The sequence below is a fragment of the Capsella rubella genome, unplaced genomic scaffold, assembly GCF_000375325.1.
Source record: "Capsella rubella cultivar Monte Gargano unplaced genomic scaffold, Caprub1_0 scaffold_7, whole genome shotgun sequence".
NCBI lineage: Eukaryota > Viridiplantae > Streptophyta > Magnoliopsida > Brassicales > Brassicaceae > Capsella > Capsella rubella.
Window position 1 is genome coordinate 7311084 of NW_006238917.1, and position 24135 is coordinate 7335218.

Sequence of the window (24135 nt, forward strand, 5' to 3'; positions counted from 1 at the left end):
CAAAATATTTTGTTTCCTTTAATTTAGGATTCAATTTCCTTGTATAAGATAGTTCTAAAAATTCGTAGAATACATTTTCTAAAATATGAAAAACAAAGAGTAAAGTGTAGAATTGATGATCTAACTTTTGCAGAATATAGGGTAAAGTGTAGAAAATAAATTCTAAAATTTGTAGAATATAGAGTAACATGTAGAATACATATTCCAAATTTTGTAGAACACCAACCAAACCTGAGTTCTAATTTTTTTAGAAGATATATATATATATATATTCTAAAATTTTCAGAACAAGTGCAATGCGAAGAATTTGTAATCTACAATTTTTAGAACATGTAGAGTGTGCAGAATTCATAATCTAAAATATTTAGAATACAGAAGATGTATTCTAAATATTGCAGAATGATTTTTTCAATATCAAAATCAACATACTTTCATCCAAAACTCTTTTGTTTACCTTAAATCTTATTAATCTTTAATTGTTGATATGTTTTAATTAAAAATTAATTTTATTTATTTAAAAGGGTAATTTAGGTATAACTGACAATTTACCGCAGAAAGCCTAAAAGGACAAATTTTTAAAAAAACATCCTTTAAAATCAAAACCCCCTTTTTTTTTCTCCTTAACTACGTGCGGACTTTTTTTATTTATTTATTTATATCTTTGGGGTTTAATCAGTAATATTTTATGTCTATTTGTAATTAAAGTCTACTTTTTTACTTACCATGAATTTATTTTATTTTCATTTTTAGTTGTTTTACTTCCATGACTTTTTTTTTTCTTTGTAAAGTTTGAGAAATATGTGAAAAATGGGAAACGGAAAAGATCCCAAACAATGTCAATCCAAAGAATGAACGTGTATGGACACGTAACGGTATCATATCACTGTGCGCTCTTTTGAACCATTAACAGCAAATTCTGCTTGATCAATCATAGTCTATAGTTTAAGACCGTCTAATAAAATTATGTTATATAGTTATAAAGATTATGTTACACTAGCGAGTATTCTTCTTTAAAAAATGGTTACAAAAATTGTGTTACACTAGCTAGTATTTTTAGACGATACTGATATAGGAAAGTTGAAGAGATGCCATATTTTACATATATCACATGGAAAAGTACATGTTTGTGTTTGATGTTATAAGTTATACTGGCTGCTATACTCAAATACATGCATGCAAAATAGTACGCACTAAGTTTTTTTTTTCTTTTAACTTACATTATATTATCTTATGAAATCTTTAAGGAAAAAGAAGCTTTAAGTCATAAAGGCTTCTTCTACATGCGACGAGACAAATAAGTGAACAGTGAAACCAGGCTCCTATATATATAATTATTACACGAACATCAAAGTCCACACAACTAACCTTCACTAATTCCATGCAACTGTTGCCTTGGTAAGATATCTCATCTAATCTTTTTTTCACTGCCAATAATTTTTTTTTGTCATAGCTCTAGTATCAATGCTGGCAATTAGATCGAGATCTATGCATGAGTTGTAACTTTTTTTTTAATTTTTTATCATGGTATCTTAGTTGTTAGGAAGATTCTTGTTTCCACCTTTTAATTTAGACCAAAAGAAAAGAAAAAAATGATTGTCTATGCGTATATATATATACTCCAGCCCTTGTAGCTCAACTCACAAACTCAATTCTGCTTTTATCTTCTTAAAAGGTCTCAAAACACACGACCATATCTCTCCTTTGCCTTCATATAGCCACTTAACTATCGTAAACATGCCAACATCCGCGACAATGGTGGCTCCATCAACTGGATCTTTCCCCAAAAAAGATCAAGACTGGCGTGCAATTTTATCTCCTGAACAATTTAGAGTTCTCAGGGAAAAGGGCACCGAGTAAGAATAGTCTTTAAACATTGAACTTCTTTAATTTCTAATTTCATTCCACTTTTTCTCAATACAACTATAGTGTCATAAAGGTGCAAGTCCATGATTTACCCACTAAACTTCTCAAAACAGAAATAAACCTCATCATAACATGTTGTTAGGTGTCCGGCTAAGAAATTTTAGAATAAAGACAAAATTTGTAAATGATGTGAAATGTCATGCATATGTGATCACTTCCTCTTAGAGGGTCGTCCTGATTTCCTTGTAATGATTTTGATATGTATAGAGGCCGAGGTAAAGGAGAGTACACCAAACTGTTTAACGACGGAACCTATAGTTGTGCTGGCTGTGCAACTCCTCTTTACAAGTCCACCACTAAGTTCGACTCTGGTTGTGGCTGGCCTTCCTTCTTTGATGCTATCCCTGGTGCCATTAAACGAACGGTACTTGACATATTCTTCTTTTCTATTCTTTTATGAAACACACTTGTTTTTTTTTCTGTTCTTTCATGACGCACTATTATTTTAGTATTGTCCACTAAACAAGTTGTATAATTAATGTTTTTTTTGTATAATTAATGTTTTTATGTATATATCAGCCGGAGGCAGGAGGGAGACGAATGGAGCTCACGTGTGCGACATGTGATGGACATTTAGGCCATGTTGTCAAAGGAGAAGGCTTTCCCACAGCAACCGATGAACGTCACTGCGTCAACAGTGTTTCTCTCAAGTTTTCCGAAATTTCTTCCCAATAAAACGACATATCTATATTTGATGACCACTCTTGTTCGACCAATTCATCTCCTTCAAGAAAATTTGAAGTTCAAGTGTGATTGTTTGAGATTGTTATGTCATGTTCGTTCCTAGTCATGTGTGATATGCTACCATTGTTGTTTGTCACTTGTGTGATATGCTCCCATTGTTGTTTTGCACTTGTGTGTTTTTTTTTCCTTCTCTCAACTATATATATTATATGTTATTTTTCCATTGACCACCTTGATATGTTAAATGTACGTAAGTCTTATATTATGAAAGTTTTTTTTTTTTGGTTTTATATTATAAAAATTTAGCTTTTTAATCATATATATATATATATATAATTTAATTAGTAAGCCTAATATTTAATAAATGCGTTTGTGGGTATATGCCAAATTTTTATTATAAGGGATTTGCTTACGTTGCCAATATTATTTGATTTTGAAATCATGAGTATCTATTGGCTGAGAGACTTGAAAGACAATCTTCTTCTTCTTCTTTATTTTTTTTTGTTTTTTTTTAACTTTATAAAACTACAAGATATATGACGAACTTATAAGCCATACTGTTAATTACTTTGTAGCAAATTGAAGAATATAATGCTAAAATTTTGCGATAGAGTGAAGTTTCCTCCTTATCATATTAGCTTTCCAAGCAACATTTTATCATCTAGAGAAAAAAAAAAAAAAAAAAGATGGACGAGTTCACTAAACCGCTACGTACTCATTGTGTTCCACTTATCTCTCTCGAAAATTTTACAAACTGATTTACAACAACATAAGCTAGATTCGCGTAGAAGTATCATCTCACCTAAACATTGGTTCGCTATCCGTAACGATTACATTAAAGAAGGATACATTAGTTGCTCCAAATAAAATAAAATAAAATAAAATAAAATAAAAAGAAGAAGGATGAATTATTATTATTTCACATATATAACATGAAAAACATGCATGTTTTTTTTCAACGTTATAAGTTATATGCTATATTCATGCAAATAGTGCGAACCAAGTCTTTTTTTATCTTACATTATATTATCATATGAAATCTCAAGGAAATTAGGAAAATAGGCTTTAGTCAACATTGGCTTCTTCTACGTGCAACGAGACAAAAAAAAAAAAAAAAAAAAAAAAAGAGAGAACAGGGGAAGTAGGTTCCTATATATAAATTATTACACGATCATCAAAGTCCACACAACTAAACGTTCACTAATTCACCACAACTGTTGCCTTGGTAAGACATCTCTATCTCTTTTTCAATGTCAATAATTTTTTTTTGTCATAGCTCTAGTATCCATGCTGGCAATTATATATTGATATCTATGTATGAGTTGTAACCTTATTTTATTATGGTATCTTAGTTGTTATTAAGATTCTTGTTACCATCTTTTAATTTTGACCCCCAAAAAAAAAGGAAAAAATGATTTGTCTATGCGTATATATATACTCTCAGCCCTTTATAGCTCAATTCACAAAATCAGTTCTGCTTTCATTTTCTTAAAAAGGTCTCAAAACCATCTCTCCGTTGCCTTCATAGCCACTCAAATATAGTAATCATGCCAACACCCGCGACAATGGTGGCTCCATCAACTGGATCTTTCCCCAAAAAAGATCAAGAATGGCGTGCGGTTTTGTCTCCTGAACAGTTCAGAGTTCTTAGGGAAAAAGGCACAGAGTAAGAATTATCTTCTAAATGTCTATATTCCATTGCATCTTTCTCTATACAACAATAATTCCATAAAGATTAAAGGGTACTAGTCCAAGATTAATTAGCCACTACACTTCTCAAAAGAGATATAAACCTCACCATAACATGCTATTATATGTGTCCGGCTAAGTAATTCTAGAAAATGGATAAAATGTGTAAATTATGTCTATTGTCACGAAGATGTGATCCTTTAGACGGTCTTACTGATTTGTTTGCAATGGTTTTGATAAATATAGAGCCAGAGGTAAAGGAGAGTATACCAAACTGTTTGACGACGGAACCTATAGTTGTGCTGGCTGTGCAACTCCTCTTTACAAGTCCACCACTAAGTTCGACTCTGGTTGTGGCTGGCCTTCCTTCTTCGATGCTATCCCTGGTGCCATCAAACAAACGGTACTTGACATATTCTTTTATCACTCACAATATTGTTTTAGTAAAAAAATGTTTTTTAATCTAACAAATTTTTATGTTTATTTATATCTAACAGCCGGAGGCAGGAGGGAGACGAATGGAGCTAACGTGTGCGACATGTGATGGACATTTAGGTCATGTTGTCAAAGGAGAAGGTTTTCCCACAGCCACCGATGAGCGTCACTGCGTCAACAGTGTTTCTCTCAAGTTTTCAAAAATGTCTTCCCAATAAATCGATATATCCCATATTTGGTGACCAGTTAATATATATAGTGTGACCAATACATCTCCTTGAAGAAAATTTGAAGATCAAGTCTGATCGTTTGAGAATATGTTATGTTGTGTGTTGTATTGTTACGGTCCTAGTCATGCATGTGTGATATGCTACGTTGTTGTTTGTCCCTTGTATGATTCGTCATTTTTCCATTGACCATTAATATGTTCTATGCAAGTCCTCTATAATAAATTTATCATTTGTTTCAACAAATCTTTATTTCAATACTCAATAGTTTGATGAGCAAAGGGCCAAAAATGTCAACTTAATGAGATTATATTGTGGAATTGCTGAGAAAGACTAATTATGTATGGGGCATGGTATTGAACTTTCAGCATTATACTTGATTATGTATAGAACTCAGCTCTGAAGTAAATTTCTTTGAAAACTGTGTAGTAATAATATTGAAAAGATTAGGCAAAATGTCTTGCAAAAGCAAATTGACATTAATAAAATGAGGTTTTCCCCAAACTTTCCAAAACCAAAATCGTTTCTATTCATTTTCTGAAATAATTATGATTTCATTATCCAAATATAATTATTTTCATTTTCTGAAATAATTGTGCACTTCGAATAAATGCTCAAATGGTCCTCAAATATTAATTTATAACTCCAGCTTCCAGTTTTAGACACAAAATTGTCCTGGATTCGGATGGAAAAAGATTAGGACTTATAGGAGCCTTGTTGACAACAACTAATAGAAATCTAAACATTTTTTGTTTGCAATTAGTAAACATCTTAATTTTTATTAATACGTACAAAATCTTTTTAAACAGAAATGGAGTACTTAATTATGCTTTGGTCAACTTGTCTCATTGTCTGAGTCTTTTACTGTGCGTAGTGGTAAGGACGCGTTCGGTCAGGTCAACCAACGCATCCTATGGACTCAGCAAAATAAACGCCTGCGTAGTCTTTAAATTAAACATGTTATTAAACAGTTTGCGTAAAAAAAAACTAAACCCTTACAAAATGTCATACCATGAATTTTTACCCCTAATAACTATATATATCTTATAAGATAGTCTGAATTTTCTTTGGCAGTACAAACAATAAAATTTGTGTGTTTTGATATGAACTTTGGATTTTTTTTTTTTTTTTAGACCAACACAAGTAAGCTTAAGCTGCTTATTTCAAAGTCTATAACTTTTTTCAATCATGGAGGAAAACAATAGTATGAAGTTCTCGTATCTCTCATGACCGCACATTGTATTTGCATGTTCATCTGTTCAAATCAACGAAAGACTTTTAATTAAAATTTCAGCGAAGCATAATTTTATTTCTGTTTTGACGTTTCCACTACCTAGAGTTGTTGAGTTGTATGAGCCAATAAACGTGACCAACAGAAAGAATAAAACAGAGTCAATGTTCACAAGTATTACCTCCCCCACTCTATGTCCTTATTGATAAATTATTATTATTATTATTATTTGTTAAGCATAGTTCCTTTTGGACGATTCTCATGGGCTCTTTCAGATTGTCTATGCCTATTTATATTCATCATAGATGTTGAATCACGATTAAAAACAAGTCTTTTGAACAATACTTCGAACACAAGCTAATTAATCACTTTCGCTTCGATCTCTCACGCATCATTAGATAAGCATATCCTATTCCTGTTATGGCAGTAGAAGTTCCAGCAAATGACGAGGAGTGGCGTGCGCTTCTGTCTCCCGAGCAGTTTAGGGTTCTTAGACAAAGAGGCACAGAGTAAGTCCTCTAGAGTATTTTTAATATTCAATTTACTTGCATAGTAAGTAGTATTTACCTTAATTAACATGTTGACATGTTGTAATGATTTTTTTGTGATTGTAGTAAACGAGGCAAAGGAGAGTTTGTGAAAAAGTTTGACGAAGGGACTTATAGTTGTGCTGGTTGTGGATCTGCTCTTTACAAATCAACCACTAAGTTCGACTCTGGTTGCGGCTGGCCTGCGTTCTTCGACGCCATCCCTGGTGCTATTAAACAAACTGTAATTATAATTTGACTCTTTTCTCTATAGTTTTATTTGAATCCACATTTATAAATATAACTTTGATGTTGATTTGTGTTGGTTTTGTGTTAATGTGTATATAGCCAGAAGGCATGGGTGGAAGAAGAATGGAGATAACATGTGTTGTGTGCGATGGACATCTTGGCCATGTTTTCAAAGGTGAAGGCTACGCTACTCCTACCGACCAACGTCACTGCGTTAACAGTGTCTCTCTCAAATTTTCTTCTGCTGCTGATTCCTCCAAATAATTATTCTATGATGTGTGTGAGCTTAATTGCAAAAGCTTTTTGATCATGAGATATTATGATCCCTGTATGTGTGTGTTTTTTTCTCTACTCTCCAATAAAAACATATAACTCTTTGTTCAATGTATACTCTAGCTATTTTAGTTTAAAATTTCATATTTCATCATCGTTCACATACAATGAGATTCGTATAAGGATAAACTTTGTGAAAAAATGATCATATACCTAAACAATCAAAAAAGTAAAATGGGTTTATCTAAGACATGTTGTATAATCTCGCCAGAAAAGAAAACGAATCCGAGAAACTAGGTTCTATATGTAATAAGTTAAAAGTTGGCAAGTTTTGTCTTTTAGTGATTGTAAGAAACTATATTAAGAATGATCACAATCTCAAAGTAGTACATATTGAATCATTGGTGTTCAAATTAATCAATTTTTTTTTATGTCAACTTGTCTATTAATCCAAAATATAACGTCTAATACGAATATAATAACCAATATAATTAAAATAATCCACCACCTTCACTTAAAAAATGTAAAAAACACTCGCTTTAAAGTTAAGACAAAAGCCACAACCACTTGGACGTAGTTTACAATTGCACTAAATATATCGACAATAACTGTTATGTGAGGTTTGCCTTCACCCAAATCCAAAATTTTCCACACCAAACTCATGTCTTATGTAAATTCATTGATATGATTTTTTGCATGGAATAACTGTGAAACTTCACATAAATGATCAAATGGCCCTAATATAATTTTTCTTTTAATCATGAATTTTTCTTTAATTATCATATCTTTTTGATTTTATGATTTTTTATATTTTGATCTTGTCATCTCGATCAGCGTTATTGGTTGAGCTCCAACGCTCCATCTCCCAACATATATACTATTTAATTTGGTTACACTTTGCTCAACTTGCCTTAGTCTTACTCTGGTTCGGATGTGTTTGATTTAAAATATTTTCAAAGTCTATAGTTTTTATAATCATAGAGATAAGAAGATAAAGTTTTGCCATGAACAGAAATAAAATGCTCTTAAACTTTAATTTTTATTTTAAAAAAACTACTTTTAGGATTCAAAGAACCATACTTTGTTTTTAAAAACATTTCAACGAGCTATAGAAAAGGAGAAAAATGTGACCAATAACATTAAAAAATGAAAAAAATGTATTAGCATCGTGATCAAATGAAAATATAAAGTATACAAACCGAGTCAAAAGTCCACATGCACTACCTCGATTTTTTAAAATTTTCGCTCTCTCTAGCTCTCTTCGCGTTATCTTTTGAGATCTAGATCTATTGCGTTAATTAGCTGTAATTACCTAAATTATTATTATTTGGTTAGTACAGTATCTTTGGACGATTCTCCTGTCTCTCTTAGATATAATCTTGTCTATGCCTATATATACCTCAACCCATTTTCATGATAAATCACAATCACACAAAAGCTAATAATCACTACTCCCTCTTGGATCTCTCAAACATCATTACATAAGCATAAACCTATTTCCTGTCATGGCAGCACCACTTCCAGCAAGTGACGAGGAGTGGCGTGCGGTTCTGTCTCCTGAGCAGTTTAAGGTTCTCAGACAAAGAGAAACAGAGTAAGTCTTCTAGCTAGGTCTTTCATATACTCGGTTTACTTGCGTTGCAAGTATGTACGTAGTTACCTTAATTAACATGTTGTAATGGTTCTGTGATATAGTAAACGAGGCAAAGGAGAGTTTGTGAAAAAGTTTGACGAAGGGACTTATAGCTGTGCTGGTTGTGGATCTGCTATTTACAAGTCCACCACTAAGTTCGACTCCGGCTGCGGCTGGCCAGCGTTCTTTGATGCTATCCCCGGTGCTATCAAACAAACTGTAATGATTTGACTCTTCTCTATAGTTTTATTTGAATCCACATGTATAAAAAGATTGTTATTAAATTAACTTTGATTTTTATTTTTTTTTGGTTTTGTTAATGATTTATAGCCTGAAGGCATGGGTGGGAGAAGGATGGAGATAACATGTGCGGTATGTGATGGGCATCTTGGCCATGTTTTCAAAGGAGAAGGCTACGCTACTCCGACTGACCAACGTCACTGCGTTAACAGTGTCGCTCTCAAGTTCGCTGCTGGGGATGTCTCCAAATAATCAATTATTCATCGGACCACTTTAATCTCTTCAAATAAAAGAATCTATTCTATGCATGATTCGTGAGATGCTAATTACTTTTGTTACATTCCTCCTACTCATTGTGATATTTATAATAAATCTTCGTTTCTAAAATTTATAATATAAACTTTGGTAATGAATAAGATTTATTTTCTTTATTTTGCTCCTATTTGTCATTTTTATTGTGAGTTTAAAATTTATTCACCAAACAGAACAACTATTATATATTGTTATCCATCTTTGTATAAAATGTTACAACTTCTAAAAAGGAAAGGGGAAAAATCTAAGAAATTAGATACATCTGATTTTTAGCTCCTCTATCCGAACCATATATAAAGTCCGTCTTCAAGCCTAGGTTTTGGTCAATCCGAAGCCAACATATTACAACATCTTTTACTTAAATGTAGATTAAATCATAAATCTAACACGAATTAAGAAGCTTAATTACAATGGACAGAGACAGTTAAATGATGCAGAAGAAGCTGTTAGGTTGGTTCTTGATCAAGTAGTTACACAGAGAAGAGTTGTGGTAATGCACTTCAAACAACACAAAAGACATGTGTTGATTAGGACATGTTTAATTCGTACATTTTTGGGTTGGAGTGAGTCAGTATACATTCAACAGATTCGGACAAGTAAACGGAGAAATCTAACTCATCGGGATGTGATATGTACATAAAGTTTTGGGTATATATACAAACCTCTTCAAAAATAATCATTGACGACTACACATTTTCTTTTAATATATAGTATAGCCTAATATTTAAACTTAAATTAAATTTATCATAACGTAATTAGCAAAAAGCAAAACAAAAAACCTATTGCAAATGAACAATGAATATTCCATAATAAGTACTTTAAATCAGTCGGTAATGAGAAGATTGACTACGCCATTTATATCTGAGTCAAAAAGTCTTTTTCCACTTTACATCTTTATTATTTTAGCTCTGGACTGTGCTACCACTAGCTAGTTTGTGTCGAAATCAATATTCTTGTTTAGTTGTAGTTGCATAACATATAGTAACTATATAGAAAAACACATATAGTAATTATGCATTGTACTTCTTTCTGAATCATCAAATAAGTACAAATTAAAAGCAAAAATCAGGTGGAGTATTTGATTACTCTCTGGAATCTTTTCAAAATCTATAAATAATTGTTTTTTTTTGGCAAATAATTGTTTTAGTAATAGAGATAAGAAATCATCCTTTGCGTGCATAAACACAAATTTAAGGCCCTTAACTTAATTTATTTCTTAATTTGCTCAACGAAAGACTTTTTAAATTCAAAGACACATATAATTTTAAGTGGGGGAAAACGTGACCAATAAAAATAATAAAATGAAATCAATGGTAATGGCATAGTGATCAAATGAAAATATATATATTCTATACCTAAAAAGTCAAATTAGAGCAATTGCGTTAGCAATTATGCACCTAAACTATTATTACTTCTTTAGAATAGTTTATTTGGACTATACTTCTCAGCTCTTTCTGAAATATTATTGTCTATGCCTATTTATACCCCCACCAATTATAAACGTTGAATCACACACACAATCCAAACCAAGTCTTGTTTACAAAAACATAAAACTAAAAGCTCTCTAATCACTTCCTCTTCCATATCTCTCCCACATCATTTGCAAATCCTATCACCCATCATGGCAGGAGAAGTTCCAGCAATTGGATCAGTCCAGAAACAAGACGAGGAGTGGCGTGCGGTTCTGTCTCCTGAGCAGTTTAGGGTTCTCAGAGAAAGAGGCACAGAGTAAGTCCTCCAAGTATTTTTAATATTTGGTTTACTTGCGTCGTAAGTTGTTACCTATACCTTAATTCACATGCTGTAATGATTTTTGTGATTGTAGTAAACGAGGCAAAGGAGAGTTTGTGAAAAAGTTTGACGAAGGGATTTATAGTTGTGCTGGTTGTGGATCTGCTCTTTACAAATCAACCACTAAGTTTGACTCTGGTTGCGGCTGGCCTGCGTTCTTCGACGCCATCCCTGGTGCTATTAAACAAACTGTAATTATAAATTGACTCTTTTCTCTATAGTTTTATTTGAATCCACATATATATAAATATAACTTTGATGTTGATTTGTGTTGGTTTTGTGTTAATGTGTATATAGCCAGAAGGCATGGGTGGAAGAAGAATGGAGATAACATGTGCTGTGTGCGATGGACATCTTGGCCATGTTTTCAAAGGTGAAGGCTACGCTACTCCTACCGACCAACGTCACTGCGTTAACAGTGTCGCTCTCAAATTCGCTTCTGCTGATTCCTCCTAGTGATCATCATTAATTGATCGGTCCATTGATTTGTCTCATAAAATAAAATATAATAATTATGAAATATGTGTGTGATCTTGCAAAGGTTTTTGATCATTTGAAATTTCGATCATCTGTATGTGTTTTTTTTTTCCTCTGCTTTCCAATAAACCATATGACTCTTTTGTTCAATGACACTAATAAACATCTTTTACTTACAAATCCGTGACAATGATCAGTAGTGAATAATGTTGACGAAGCTGTCATGTCCTGAAATTTGCAAGGTTTCTTAACTAAGCTAAACGATTTACATAACCTACACATCGCAAAGATTAGGACATTTGATTAAACACAACATAAAGTTTGAAACCGAGCTTAGGACACAATAACTTAAGATTACGACATCTGAATTCATACAGTCTTATTCGGATTTGACCTAAAAAATGTAGATATAGTTTTTAATTCAGGGTTACAGAACAACATTATGACCTTTCACTTGTCTTCTGATTCTCTTGCGGACAGTTTTTGCTATCTAATTGTGGAGGACCAGAATCTCTCTTTTTATTTGACTTATATATTACATGTTTTTGGTTGTGCTCATATTTATAGGCGTTTCATTTCTGCTGTGAATCCATCCATTTTTGTTCTGCAACCTCCTTAATTTATCTGTTGAGAGTAACACGTATAGAGGTTGGCAAGTAATGCCACTTCTACTCAAGAGTTGTCCAATCTCTATGCTTTAGCCATCAAGGTATATCAAGTTCTTTCCCTATCTTTCTCATAACGTTGGTAAACTAGTGGAATCACATTGTCTTCAGGAATCCGATTCATGTGAAAGTCATATAAACATGAAATCATGAATGTCGGACAATAGACAGACAAAAGAAATGTTTTGAAGAAGAGCCTAAAAGTAATTACAGATTCTAAATAGAGAAGAGTTTTTTTAGTGCACTGATCAATGCACTTCAAACACAAACATAAGTAAGTTGAAATAAAACTACCCAAATCATCTTCTGGTTATAAGCTTTAGAAGCTCAATAGCTTCTTTTAATCTTCTCTCACTCTTTTCTTTTTCAGTCTGACCCTTGACATTCCTGAAATCACACAATATATATATAGATTAAGACAAGTTTGATTCATATTTTTTTATTTGGATCTAACCTAAACTTTGTATGTAAAGTTTTTGCTTCAGGGTTATAGAGTAACCATTCAAATAAATTCAGACAAGAAAACAGGAAAAAAAAAACTAACCGTTTCTCGAAGTTTGCCTTACGAGTTAGCTCCTCAACTAAGGCGTGTAGCCGTTTTACCAATGCAGGAAGCTTTCGAACAGCTTCCACGCCTTTATGGCTATTGCATATCTTCTTCAGAACGTCTGATGCAATGAAATATGCTTCTTCTTTGTTTCTGAAAAGGAGAAAAACAGTGCAAACGTGAGAAAAGATGAAACTTTATTCTTAGGGAGAAGATTTGAGAACTAAATGAAGACCTGAGTAGTTCCCAAAAAATTGTCTGAATGGATCCTTTTGTATCAATTAGCTCATCTGCCATTTGTGGATAACGAGCAAGGTGACTCAACGTTGATAGTGCATGTTTTGAAACTTCTTGATCAGGGATACTTCTACTTGCTGACCGGATCATTGTTAGCAGCTTGTCTATAGCTCCAGCTTCCACAAGCTCTTCACAACATTTATCAGAGTATTTTGTTGCCGAATCTGTAGAGGAAATATGTTACAGTCTGTTCACATAGTTCTATAAATATAGGAAGCTGAGAAACTCACCCAAAGTTTCACAAATGTGAAGAATATTGTGGACTTTTTTCATGCTCAGTAGTTCAGAAAGCGCAGAAAGAAGCTTGTTTATCAGTCGTTTCTTGTCATCTATGTTAGCTGCAGAAGTTTGCATTCTTACTCTCAGATCCAGGACTTGAGCCTTTGAGGCTTTGCGTGTGAGATAACCTCTCCAGTGTGACTGAGATATTTAAGGGTAAATGAAACTTAGAAATGTTAGCTAAAAAGAAAGCTATTAAAGATGAAATGTAGCTTTGGTCATATCTTACTTGAATCATGACAATGTAATGTCTTTTTAAAGAAGTTCTTCGCCTGGCTAATAAACCTCGAATATGACTCTGTATTAAGACTGCTGATGTTCTTCTCATTTTCTGTGAATGGAGAAACCTCCACCAACGCTGCACTTTAATGACGGAATGTAACAGTTTTTTCATCCCAATGCTGTGTTGTGGAAGTCTTGTAGTGCCTTCGTCAAGTTTTGAATAGAGAGAAGAAGCTCCTGCAATAATTCAGTTGAGTAACCATCTGTATATTGAAGAAAGGATAATTGCATCCAGAAAAGATTATATCCAATCAGCTAAAGGTAAGGTACTGAAGAAATGGCTTAATCACCTTGAAGCCTGCTTCGAACAATTTGTCCTCTAATGAGCCGCTGAACCTCCGTGGCTGCATGCTTGTGACGATAAAAAGCCATCATGCAGTTAAATTTTCGGATAGCACTCTGCATGCATATCGATGCTTCTCTCTGAAGATAAAACTTCCTTCTCGCCAACCAACCACGACAGTATCTCTGCAGTTAGATGCAGGAAGTTATTAAATCAGGTGTAGGCAAACATTGAAGCAGCCATCAGAAATACGGATTCTCGATGTGGTTTTATGTAAGAAGATCTTAGTATTGATAGACACCTCAATCAAACAGAAAGGCTAATTAGACAGGAAAATGAAATATCAAAGGCAGGCAAAAGAAGAAACAAAGAGAAAACGAAAGCTGGATGATGAAAAAAAATTGGGACAAGCAGCTGGTAAAAAAAACTACAACTTTTCTATAGATAGACTTAATGATCAACTGAGAACTGGATAACGGCCAGTTCCATAAGAAAAACATCAGACGACCTGAGTAAACTTACTTGAGTTATCCAGTTCCATAAGAAAAACATCAGACGACCTGAGTAAACTTACTTGAATAAGTATGGAAGAAAACTTGTACGTTCCATTTAGTCTGCGTGTGATCCATCCACGAACATAAGATTGGATGGTTATAGAAGAGATAACTCTTTCTTTATAACTCCTCCAAGCTAGTTGAATTTTTAATGCTGCTTTCAGCTCATGATGAAGATTGCTCTGATGTCTCCGTACAGCTTTTTGAATGACGGAAGTAGATTTCTTCAACTTGATGAAGCGACCTCGTTCCACAATGAACTTGACATATCTAGCTACATGTTTTAAGTTGACCAATCTTTCTGCAGGAATAACAAAAATTTCATCAGGGAATAACTTTTTGATCAGTCAAATGTCAATGAATTCACACAAACAGATAATTACCTGATAAGTGTAAAGTAACTTCTTCAACAGTGATTTTTTCAAGAACTGTTATATGTTTCACTGACAACCATGTCCGAACAACAGCTTGTAAGAAGCATACTGCTCTCATCTTCTTTTTAAAGTTGCGGCGTGCATGAAGTCCCCTAAGATATGATTGTATGATCACTGCTGCGGTTTCTGCAAGGAAGAGGTATGTTAAAATCAATAAGGATAGATTCCAATATTCAAGACTCTATCTACCAAGGCACAGAAAATAGATAAATAAATACTAAATCAAATATAATGATAAAATTAAGTGCCATCTACAAGAAGTAGATCATAAAAAGGCTATGGATATCAAAAGCAGGCTTATGATGTAAAAGTTGAGAAAAGTAGCTATCAAACTTGAATTACCTCGTTGGAAATCTGTAGTGCATTTGGTAGACAAGGAGTCTTGCAGAGTATAGCTACTAGCTTTTCCAACTGAATTTTGGTTTTGGCTAGCCATATCCTGCCACCAGGCTTTGATTGCCTGGAACCTTTTAGTCGAATCTACAATAGCATCATTCTTTTGACATCAATACCAGTGATATACATATATATTATCACCAAGCATACTTGCTTCATTCAACTAATTGTAAGAAGCTGAAGACTCTAAGAAACTAGGGTGACAAACATCAGAAAGGAAAACCATAATAAAGGAAATATAAAGACTGCAAACCACTAATAGACTTGTAAACATCAAAATAATCAGATCTAGTTCCTCATTGCTAAACTTTTAAGAAAGTAAAAAAGAGATGAATGGGAACCTTCTCCATTTTCTGTGTCCGGTTCCTCATTTCTAACTGCTTCAGAGCTGCTGCAACTAATGCGCGAGTATCTCTTTTCCTGATCTTGACAGCTCGAGCACAGTAACTTATGAAAGTTCAGTTGCTCCTAATAAAAGAAGGAATTTTTAAGATAACCTGTAACTATAAAATCTAATTGCCATCCAAAAAATTAAACAACAAAAGCCACATTTTGGGGTAGTAGAGCAATACCAAATTCTCCTTGACGATCAGCTTTGATGATAGGAAAGCCAACAGTATAATCACACTTTGGTTGCTAACTACTGCATTATGTTCCAATAGATCACCAATCTGTAGAACCTACAGAGATCAAAATTATTATCGGGAAATTGATAACACTATCATGACGCCATACATATATAATATGATAGCCTAACTAAAGCAAATCATCTAATGGAAAAGAATCAGAGGGCATCTTTGTAATTCAGTTCCATATTTCTAGTAATCACTTTTTCATCCGGAGAAACTTGAGAATAACTAGACGTTCACAGACTGCAATTATTACCTCAGGAAAACTTCCCAAAAGTGCTGTCAACTTTTGTGACAGAATAAAATTTTGAACTGCATCATGGTAATCGGTATTGGACATTACTGATTGAGGGCCTTGTTGACCAGCAGGATCCTGGATATAAATTTATTCAGAAAAATAGCATTGTCTGTATTACAAGATATGTTAAGAGAAATGGGCATAGGTAAACTTCAATGCATTGAACCGGATTTCGAGTTAAGAACATTTCGTACCTCTTTGCGAAAACAAGGACAGCAAACTTCTTGACGAAAATAGTAGTCAAGCAAAAACCATATCCCCTTTCCATCAACCAATGATGCAAAGCTTTCTAACTTGAAGTCATTCTTCTTGGTAATTGACTGAGTGAATAATGCAAGACATGCAAGTATTGTAAATGGTTAGACATATATAAACATAGGGAAAGAAAGCACTCACATGTTGGGTGAAGAAAAACGCTAAAGAATATCATAGTAAGGAAAGTAATAAAGAATACGCTGATATAATATGCTACCTTGATCCAGTTCAAGAGCATCTCTAAAGGAGTAGACATGGTAATTTGATTATCCTGTAAAGAAATCCAAAAGAGAACTAATTGAAGAGAGAGAAACAATACTGTAACTTGAGAATGTAGCCATCAGAGATCTGATTGAGAGTCTTCTAGTTGAAGCTACATAGATTCAAAATATCTAACAATGGCTAGAAACTGGAAAGAATTATCAGCACCAAGGAAATCAAGTCCTTAGCCTTACCTGTTCCAGCCCCTGAACTTTGTGGATTTCCTCTGTTAAGAGTCTCCCATTGACCAGAAGAGGCAGCTGTCCAGTTTAAAGAGTATACATAACCAATGAAAATCCGACGACAAGTACAGCAATCCAACAAAATTGGGCAAAGAATAACAGGAGCCACTAACCTGCAAATGTACAAAAATGTTCCATAGCAGCGAAATAGTCAGCTCTTTGTCCCCATCTGCAACATCTTCTTCAGTTATCATCATTCCTTCGTCGTCTTTTAACGAAACACCAGCATCCTTTAGATATTGAAGTGCAATTCTACAATTGGCCAAGTTCTTCTTTCGATTGTCGCACGGAACAACCATTTTCTGTTTGACCAAGAGCCTCATACGATAAATTTCACTCCCAAAATAAGACATAACTGAAAGTCTGAAAGTTCTTGATTAAAATCAATTTAAAGACAAACCGTAAGAATGGATGGATCATGAAGAAGTAGTTGAATGGCTCTGCAGAGCCGCACACCATCTTGGAGGTCACCAAACAGTTCTCTCACTTTAAATTCATATTCAACTAGAGGAGACTGCAAGATCCATTACAGTTATTGAAGTTAGTGAAACATCATACACTTCGCATTTAGCAACCGAGATCTCATATAAGACATTACATTGACTTTTAACTGAAATTTACCTGCTGATAAGGTATTTTGTACCCTATAATCACTAGATGTGCTAGGAGATTCCCTTCTCCATGCATTACATCAGAGGACAAGAATTCTATGTTCAAAGCAGAAGATGGAAAATTAGCCGCTGTAATTATGACAGAGTAAGAAACTGACAAACTAAACAGAAAATTCTAAGAAAGTACCACATATAAGTTGGTGGCTAGACTTTATGCTAGATTTCTCTGAGAACATGAGGGGTGAGCCACCATCTATTCCATCAATGCCATACTTCAGTGAAAGGCAGCTTTGAGATTTAGCTCTATCAATCACAAGGACGAGCAACAGAATCCTCTTCAAAATCACGGTTCCAAGAGCTTCATAGTACCCTGGTCTATATAAACCCTCAACCATCTTGTTATAGGCATAGGCTCTAGCAAGGCCATCATGGGAGAAGAACTGCTTATTAATTACCATCTTCAAGAATGCCATTTCTTGATCTGAGTTAACTTCACTGCCAGAAAAAAAGGAATCACCGCCAAAGATGATATACAAACCTAAACGAAGCCAAACTTGGTTATAGCACATCAGTGCCTTGATGGCCTTCTCCTTCATTCCAAAATCAGTTACAAGAGGGCATTGTGGTTTCATTTTTATCCTCCCTTCATCAATATTCTGAAACAAGAACAATAAGATTGAACCAAGTTAACTATCCTAAACAAAGAGTATAAAATCAATGTCCCACACAACCCAAAAGCAAAAAAAAAAAAAAAACACTGTCTTTATACACAAGGATATTAGGAAATGCTTTTACCTTGGTAACACGAGTCATCACATCAAAAATCTCCTTGCAACTTCCTAAACTCAAGTGAAATTGCATTCTCTGTTTCAAATCATCTAGACTACAAACATCTCTTAAAGATTCCCTCAGCGTGGAATACTTGGAACCAGTCAAGGAAGAGCCAATCTCTGAACCTTTCTCACCACACCAACCTAATTTCCTCAGCCTTTTGGGGCTTCGCCACATTGTATCCACTCCCACACTATTACTATTTCCTAAAGCCTCGCCACTATCTCTCTTCCCCTTACCTAAGTTCCCTACGCTACCAACACCCAAGCCATCTTCGAACGGAGCGCAACCACAAGTTTCCGGGTTTTCAAAAAGGAAATTGAGCCAAACAGTGAGTGATTTAGCAAGAGATCTAAGACTCTTCTCTTTCGTCAACTCAGCCTTGCGTGAAGATTGAGATTGCTGAAGTTCAAATGCCCTAAGCCGCTTCGACGAAGCCACCATTTTAGACCGAGACGTATATGAAGGAACCATGGAAGGACGACGGAGGTTAGAAGACGAAGATTTTGGGGTTTGCTTAGATGCAGTGAAGAAATGCAGATACGGAGATTTACTGATTCTAGAATTCACAACAGAAGAACGCCCCGGCGTTTTGAAATTGGATATGTCATTGAGTAGCGATGACGGCGGCGGATTACGTGGCCGCGCTGGTGAAGCGCACGGCGGTTCATTTTCGTTCATCGATGAAGAAGTATCGGAGACTCGTTAGAGAGAGAGAGACCGTTGTTCAAAATCTCTTCACAGAGTTCTTTTGAATTTGAACTTTTGAAAGACTAGAGAATAAATAAATATAAAAACAAATCAAATGATTTTATTTTGTATTCTAACAATTCCAAAATATTCGAAAATCACGCCACTGTACTTTATTCAATACGAACGTCCTGCCGTTTGTATAGGATGGAGAACGTCACGATTGTTATAAAACTTAGTAGAAAACTCTGGCGTCAGGAGTTTATTTTTTATTGGTTCGTGTAAGCTACGCGCTTTTTTATTCGTTAAGGTATTGTCACACAACAGATAAACATCGGGAATAAAAAAAAAAGAGCGAACCTTTAAGAGTCGCTTTCGTTAATTCAAAGCTTTTTAACGTAGAGAGGTGATTTAAAATCCCACAAATTCTCTCATTTCAACGTAACAAGTTTCTATCCAATTCGATTTGGGTGTCTTTTGATTTTGGTTTTTTTGTCGTTCAATTGCTCGGTGATTGAAATCGAAATCGAGTGTGATTGAGAGGTAGGAGAGAGGAGGATAATGGCTCAAGCTGTAGAAGAATGGTACAAACAGATGCCGATTATAACGCGGTCGTATCTCACGGCGGCTGTAGTCACCACCGTGGGGTGTTCGCTCGAGGTTTGAAAGTTTTCTAGCTCGTTTAGCCTTTTTAACGTTGCTCTAAATTGATCTGATTGGTTTTTTTATTGAAAAAATTGAACCTTTGTGTTTCTGTATGTGTGGATGGATTTGTTTTTGAGGTAAAGGATCACTCTTTATTGGAATTGGGGTGGATAATGGTTCATTTTAGAGCTGAGTGATGTGGTGTTATATTGTTGTTAACATTTTTGTGGAACATTTTTGCAGATTATATCTCCTTATAATCTCTACCTTAATCCTACCCTTGTGGTGAAGCAATACCAGTTCTGGCGCCTCGTTACTAATTTTCTATATTTCCGGAAGATGGGTAATTTTCTTTGAACTCTTGTGGTATATACATTTGTAGTATTTCTGAGAAATTTTCTTCTCTTAGTCCTCTTGGACTATATTTTGCATATGAAATTGTCTTCCTTGGAGTATTAAGATCTTCTATTCCTAATAGATGGCTTGTTTCTGTAGCTGAATTCGTAGTTCTGTCTGAAGTTTTACTTTGTAGAAGAAGTGTCATATGTTAAGAAGTTGAAGAGCCCGTTTCTATTTTTGCTACAGTTATGTTACTTGTTGATATGCTTTCGAGTCTTTGTTCTATTGATAATGCTCCTGATTTTCTAATTAAGACCTTGACATCTCTAGGACTATGCTTCCTGTGTGGATTCATTTCCTTTGTAATTCTCAGCTAGAACTTGACATGCTCGTTTCTATCAATCTTTTTTTGCAGACTTGGACTTTTTGTTCCATATGTTCTTTCTTGCTAGATACTGCAAACTCCTCGAAGAAAACTCCTTCAGGGGAAAGACTGCAGATTTCCTTTACATGCTCTTATTTGGGGCGACTGTTTTGACTGGTATTGTTCTCATTGGTGGAATGATACCTTATTTGTCCGTGTCATTCTCCAAAATCATCTTCCTCAGCAATTCTTTGACTTTCATGATGGTAACACTTCTATCTTTGACTTCAAAACTAATTCACCTATGGTTTGAAATTCATCCCAAGACAATCTTGACATTTTGCCTCTGTTCTGCAGGTCTATGTGTGGAGTAAACAAAATCCTTATATCCACATGAGTTTCCTTGGTCTTTTCACTTTCACAGCAGCGTATTTACCATGGGTGAGTTGGCCTTTCGTATTTTCTTCTCGGAGTTCCATAACTTTATAAATAATTTAAATGGCCTCTTTTGCCAATTTATGAAATGCAGGTGCTTCTTGGATTCTCTATCCTTGTTGGTGCAAGTGCATGGGGGGATTTTCTGGTACGCAATCTCTCCTGAATCGAGTTCGACCATTTTGTAATCCCTTTATCTCTGTTCCTTATCCTTAAGCTTTGTCTCCAACCTACAGGGAATGATAGCGGGTCATGCATACTACTTCTTGGCGTTTGTATATCCACGAATGACTGCTCGGCATCCCTTGAAAACTCCATCGTTCCTCAAAGCCCTGTTTGCTGATGAACCTGTGGTGATTGCACGGCCAGAAGATGTGAGGTTTGCCCATGTGCCTTTTGAGGATATCCACCAAGACTGAAGCTTCATCCTCCAAAACACCAGCCACACGCACCTTGACTTTTGTAGTTAATAGGGCATCAACTATTGACTTTGTAGTTGAGGATAAGAGTGTTGGATCTGAATTTTCCTTAGTTTTCTGTCTGATACAAGTGTGTTTCCCCTTGTGCATATGAAAGCAAATTGTATACAAAAGTCTTCATAAGTTCTAGTTTATATAGTTTAGTCATTAGATCATTAGACAATGGCTCACAAAGAGATTCGGTTCTTTCTACACAACTGGGACAACAAGGGAAGGATGCAAACAAAGCCAGTTAAAGCGAAATTGATAGAGTCTGAAAGTTTAGTGTCTGAGTTCAATTCATAGGTAGTAACGATTCATCTCTTCATCTTCATCATCCTCATCTATGGCATCATCACTGTCTTCTTCATCTTGAAAGTCCTCATCATCCTCCTCTAGCATCATCTTCTCTGCTGCATCTCTGTCTTTCAGACCAGTGTTTAAAACTACAGTCCCTCCCTGAGAACTCTCCATATCCTTTCTTAGCTTCTCCATTTCATGTTTCTTTCGTTCTTCTTCCAACCGCTCCTTCTCTGACATTCTCTTGTCAAGATCAGCCCTGAAATAAAACTCAAGTCATAAGCATAAAACATGCAGACAAAAGGGGGTGAATTGTAGAGAATAGTCTATCATTACTTGTAAGTTTCCATGTATTCCTGAGCACTTGCTTCAATGGATTTGAAGAAATCATCCATTCCAGCACCAGAGATAGCAGAAACACCAACAGATCTTATATTCCGGTAGAATTCATAGAGTGAAAGGGAGAGACTGTTAGCTAAGGTGGACGTGTATGAATTATCAGTCTGTATTGCTGCTTGGAACACCTCAAAATCTTCCATCCACTGATTAAACCCAACCCAATACCACAGGATTAGAGAGAATATTACAACAATAAATATAAAGTAGAAAGTAAATGAAAGATAACCTCTAAAGCAAACTTGTGATCTGCAACATCAGTTTTGTTGAAAGCCAAGATGAGAGGCAACCGAGTCTTGTAGAGAATGCTACATGCATAGAGCATGTTGCTCATAAAAGTGATTGGGCTTGTGGAACGTGGAGTATCAACCACATAGGTGACAACAGTGGGGAATGTTGAAGCAAAAGCTTCAGTGATTATAGCCCCAGAAGCAGACCATGTAAAGATTTCAATCTGACCAGGAGTATCAACAAGGACATAATCAAGCTGGTCTGCACGTTTCTCAATCACAGAGACGACCTAAAAAACAAGTAGCAAACAAAGACAGAGCAATCAAGAATAGAAAAACCGAGAGAACCACCATCAAGTGCGATGGAAATCATAATTTAGACCAATTCTGGAGGCATTTGTACCTCATCGAATTTAGTAGCAAACAAGTTGAGTGAAGTGAGAATTCCACCATTAGGCCCCAAATTGTACTGCTTCATAACTTCCTTGTACTTGACGGTGTCTCTTATATCGATGTTGGCACCAAACGGTAGAGACATAACAGCAGGATCAAGGTTCACCACATACCCACGGCTCTTTGAATCAAACGTATGGCAGACCAAACGATGAAGGAAACTTGTTTTTCCGCTACCTGAGCACATAACCAAAAATCACCTCCCATCAAACAATTGAAGTCCCTTAACAAGAGACTCAAAAACCAACATAGTGGATTTTCAAGAGCATTTAGTCAAAAAATTTACCAGCCATTCCAACAACAATGATAATGACAGGCTTCTTCTTGAAATTAGAAGACGAACTCCCAGCACTAACACGAAGCTTGTCCATTGAGTCAACCAGCTTTTGTTTCTCTTCAACAATGTCCTTTAAAATTAAAAACGACAAGAAACAACTTCATTTCACATGTTCTCTTCAGTTATATTTGCAGTAAATTAAGCTAATAGCACCCTCTAAAAACAGTTGTCATTTGATTGTATAAGCAGATAAACCGAGAATAAGGCCATTAAAGTGACAGAGATGAGCTCATCACCTGTTCACTAGACGACTCCATAGGATCCATCACTTGCAAAATGCTTGTTCTTGTATGATCTCAACTGCCAAAAAATCACCATTTTCAGTTTCCTCATCCCAAAATTCACTCTTCTATACATAATACTTATATTCACAGCAATCTCAAAGCTTAAGAAGAAAGACGAAGCAAGAGGTGAGTCACGGACAGAACTAACTTCCACAATCCTATCAACCCCGAGAACACCACAATTTCAAGTTCCTAAGATTCAAGTTTAGTCTATGTTTATACAAATTTCAAGTTTCATGCTCAACATATTCCAGAAAACACAAAGAGCAGAAACTACAAAACTTGGAAAAGGAATTGATAAATTTGAACTAGAGTTGATTCGATGCTCAAAGGGATTATTCAACAGAGGTGTGACAGATTCAGGGATCGGAGCATACAGATTTCTACGAAATATCCTTCTTTTTTTATTACAGTTTAAAAAACACAGCGAAACTCCAGACAAGACGAGAGAATCAAGAGGAAGACGAAGACGAGAACGAGAGAAAAAAGACCTCAGTCAGTCGTCGTGTCTATGAACAACAGTGTTAGGGCTTTGATTTGTTGCTGTAATGGAATAGACCATTTTTGGAAAACCAAGAGAGATTTGGGCTTTGGTCAATTGCGATGGCCCGTTTAGAAAAAATCATGTCCAAGGCCCAATAAGCTTGAT

General features: G+C 35.1%; 8 protein-coding genes across 10 annotated transcripts; 6 read left to right on the forward strand and 2 right to left on the reverse strand.

Annotated features, from left to right (window-relative positions):
* Nucleotides 1-1376: 1376 nt before the first annotated feature.
* On the forward strand, nt 1377-2856 carry LOC17877941 (peptide methionine sulfoxide reductase B9). Its single transcript, XM_006285857.2, has 4 exons — nt 1377-1395; nt 1673-1853; nt 2131-2287; nt 2443-2856. Exons 2-4 carry the CDS (start codon nt 1735-1737, stop codon nt 2596-2598), a joined length of 432 nt encoding a protein of 143 aa, XP_006285919.1. The 5' UTR covers nt 1377-1395; nt 1673-1734; the 3' UTR covers nt 2599-2856.
* A 1239-nt stretch (nt 2857-4095) lies between these two features.
* LOC111829678 (peptide methionine sulfoxide reductase B9-like) lies at nt 4096-4949 on the forward strand. Its single transcript, XM_023779524.1, has 3 exons — nt 4096-4273; nt 4543-4699; nt 4794-4949. Exons 1-3 carry the CDS (start codon nt 4155-4157, stop codon nt 4947-4949), a joined length of 432 nt encoding a protein of 143 aa, XP_023635292.1. The 5' UTR covers nt 4096-4154.
* Nucleotides 4950-6502: 1553 nt separating this feature from the next.
* LOC17880166 (peptide methionine sulfoxide reductase B7) lies at nt 6503-7349 on the forward strand. Its single transcript, XM_006285679.2, has 3 exons — nt 6503-6698; nt 6804-6960; nt 7065-7349. Exons 1-3 carry the CDS (start codon nt 6610-6612, stop codon nt 7227-7229), a joined length of 411 nt encoding a protein of 136 aa, XP_006285741.1. The 5' UTR covers nt 6503-6609; the 3' UTR covers nt 7230-7349.
* Nucleotides 7350-8668: 1319 nt separating this feature from the next.
* LOC17880889 (peptide methionine sulfoxide reductase B8) lies at nt 8669-9527 on the forward strand. Its single transcript, XM_006285739.2, has 3 exons — nt 8669-8832; nt 8934-9090; nt 9202-9527. Exons 1-3 carry the CDS (start codon nt 8744-8746, stop codon nt 9361-9363), a joined length of 408 nt encoding a protein of 135 aa, XP_006285801.2. The 5' UTR covers nt 8669-8743; the 3' UTR covers nt 9364-9527.
* Nucleotides 9528-10939: 1412 nt separating this feature from the next.
* Nucleotides 10940-11867, forward strand: LOC111829311 (peptide methionine sulfoxide reductase B8; the record flags this gene model as incomplete). Its single annotated transcript, XM_023778049.1, has 3 exons — nt 10940-11151; nt 11249-11405; nt 11512-11867. Coding segments are annotated over 3 exons (528 nt in total), but the record flags the coding sequence as incomplete, so codon positions are not given.
* Nucleotides 11868-12457: 590 nt separating this feature from the next.
* Nucleotides 12458-19281, reverse strand: LOC17878314 (abnormal spindle-like microcephaly-associated protein homolog). Of its 2 annotated transcripts, none has more exons than XM_023779189.1 (20): nt 18520-19281; nt 17912-18380; nt 17735-17820; nt 17514-17627; nt 17227-17415; nt 17066-17131; nt 16828-16881; nt 16550-16675; nt 16314-16430; nt 16001-16099; nt 15770-15896; nt 15375-15512; nt 14982-15158; nt 14619-14899; nt 14052-14229; nt 13709-13938; nt 13431-13620; nt 13139-13364; nt 12901-13056; nt 12458-12743 (listed from the first exon to the last, which is right to left on the reverse strand). In XM_023779189.1, the coding sequence occupies exons 1-20, from the start codon at nt 19234-19236 to the stop codon at nt 12656-12658; spliced, it is 3828 nt and encodes a 1275-aa protein (XP_023634957.1). In that variant the 5' UTR covers nt 19237-19281; the 3' UTR covers nt 12458-12655. The 2 variants fall into 2 exon arrangements, with proteins under 2 accessions (XP_023634957.1, XP_023634956.1); XM_023779188.1 differs by having other exon boundaries at nt 16001-16108.
* Nucleotides 19282-19626: 345 nt separating this feature from the next.
* LOC17878556 (derlin-2.1) lies at nt 19627-21641 on the forward strand. Its single transcript, XM_006284373.2, has 6 exons — nt 19627-19905; nt 20134-20233; nt 20645-20859; nt 20951-21034; nt 21123-21176; nt 21265-21641. The coding sequence occupies exons 1-6, from the start codon at nt 19807-19809 to the stop codon at nt 21445-21447; spliced, it is 735 nt and encodes a 244-aa protein (XP_006284435.1). The 5' UTR covers nt 19627-19806; the 3' UTR covers nt 21448-21641.
* On the reverse strand, nt 21624-24010 carry LOC17880077 (GPN-loop GTPase 1). Of its 2 annotated transcripts, none has more exons than XM_006283873.2 (7): nt 23978-24010; nt 23439-23502; nt 23152-23272; nt 22816-23042; nt 22412-22702; nt 22123-22328; nt 21624-22045 (listed from the first exon to the last, which is right to left on the reverse strand). In XM_006283873.2, exons 2-7 carry the CDS (start codon nt 23466-23468, stop codon nt 21787-21789), a joined length of 1134 nt encoding a protein of 377 aa, XP_006283935.1. In that variant the 5' UTR covers nt 23469-23502; nt 23978-24010; the 3' UTR covers nt 21624-21786. The 2 variants fall into 2 exon arrangements, with proteins under 2 accessions (XP_006283935.1, XP_023634509.1); XM_023778741.1 differs by lacking the exon at nt 23978-24010 and adding an exon at nt 23864-23971.
* Nucleotides 24011-24135: the final 125 nt, after the last annotated feature.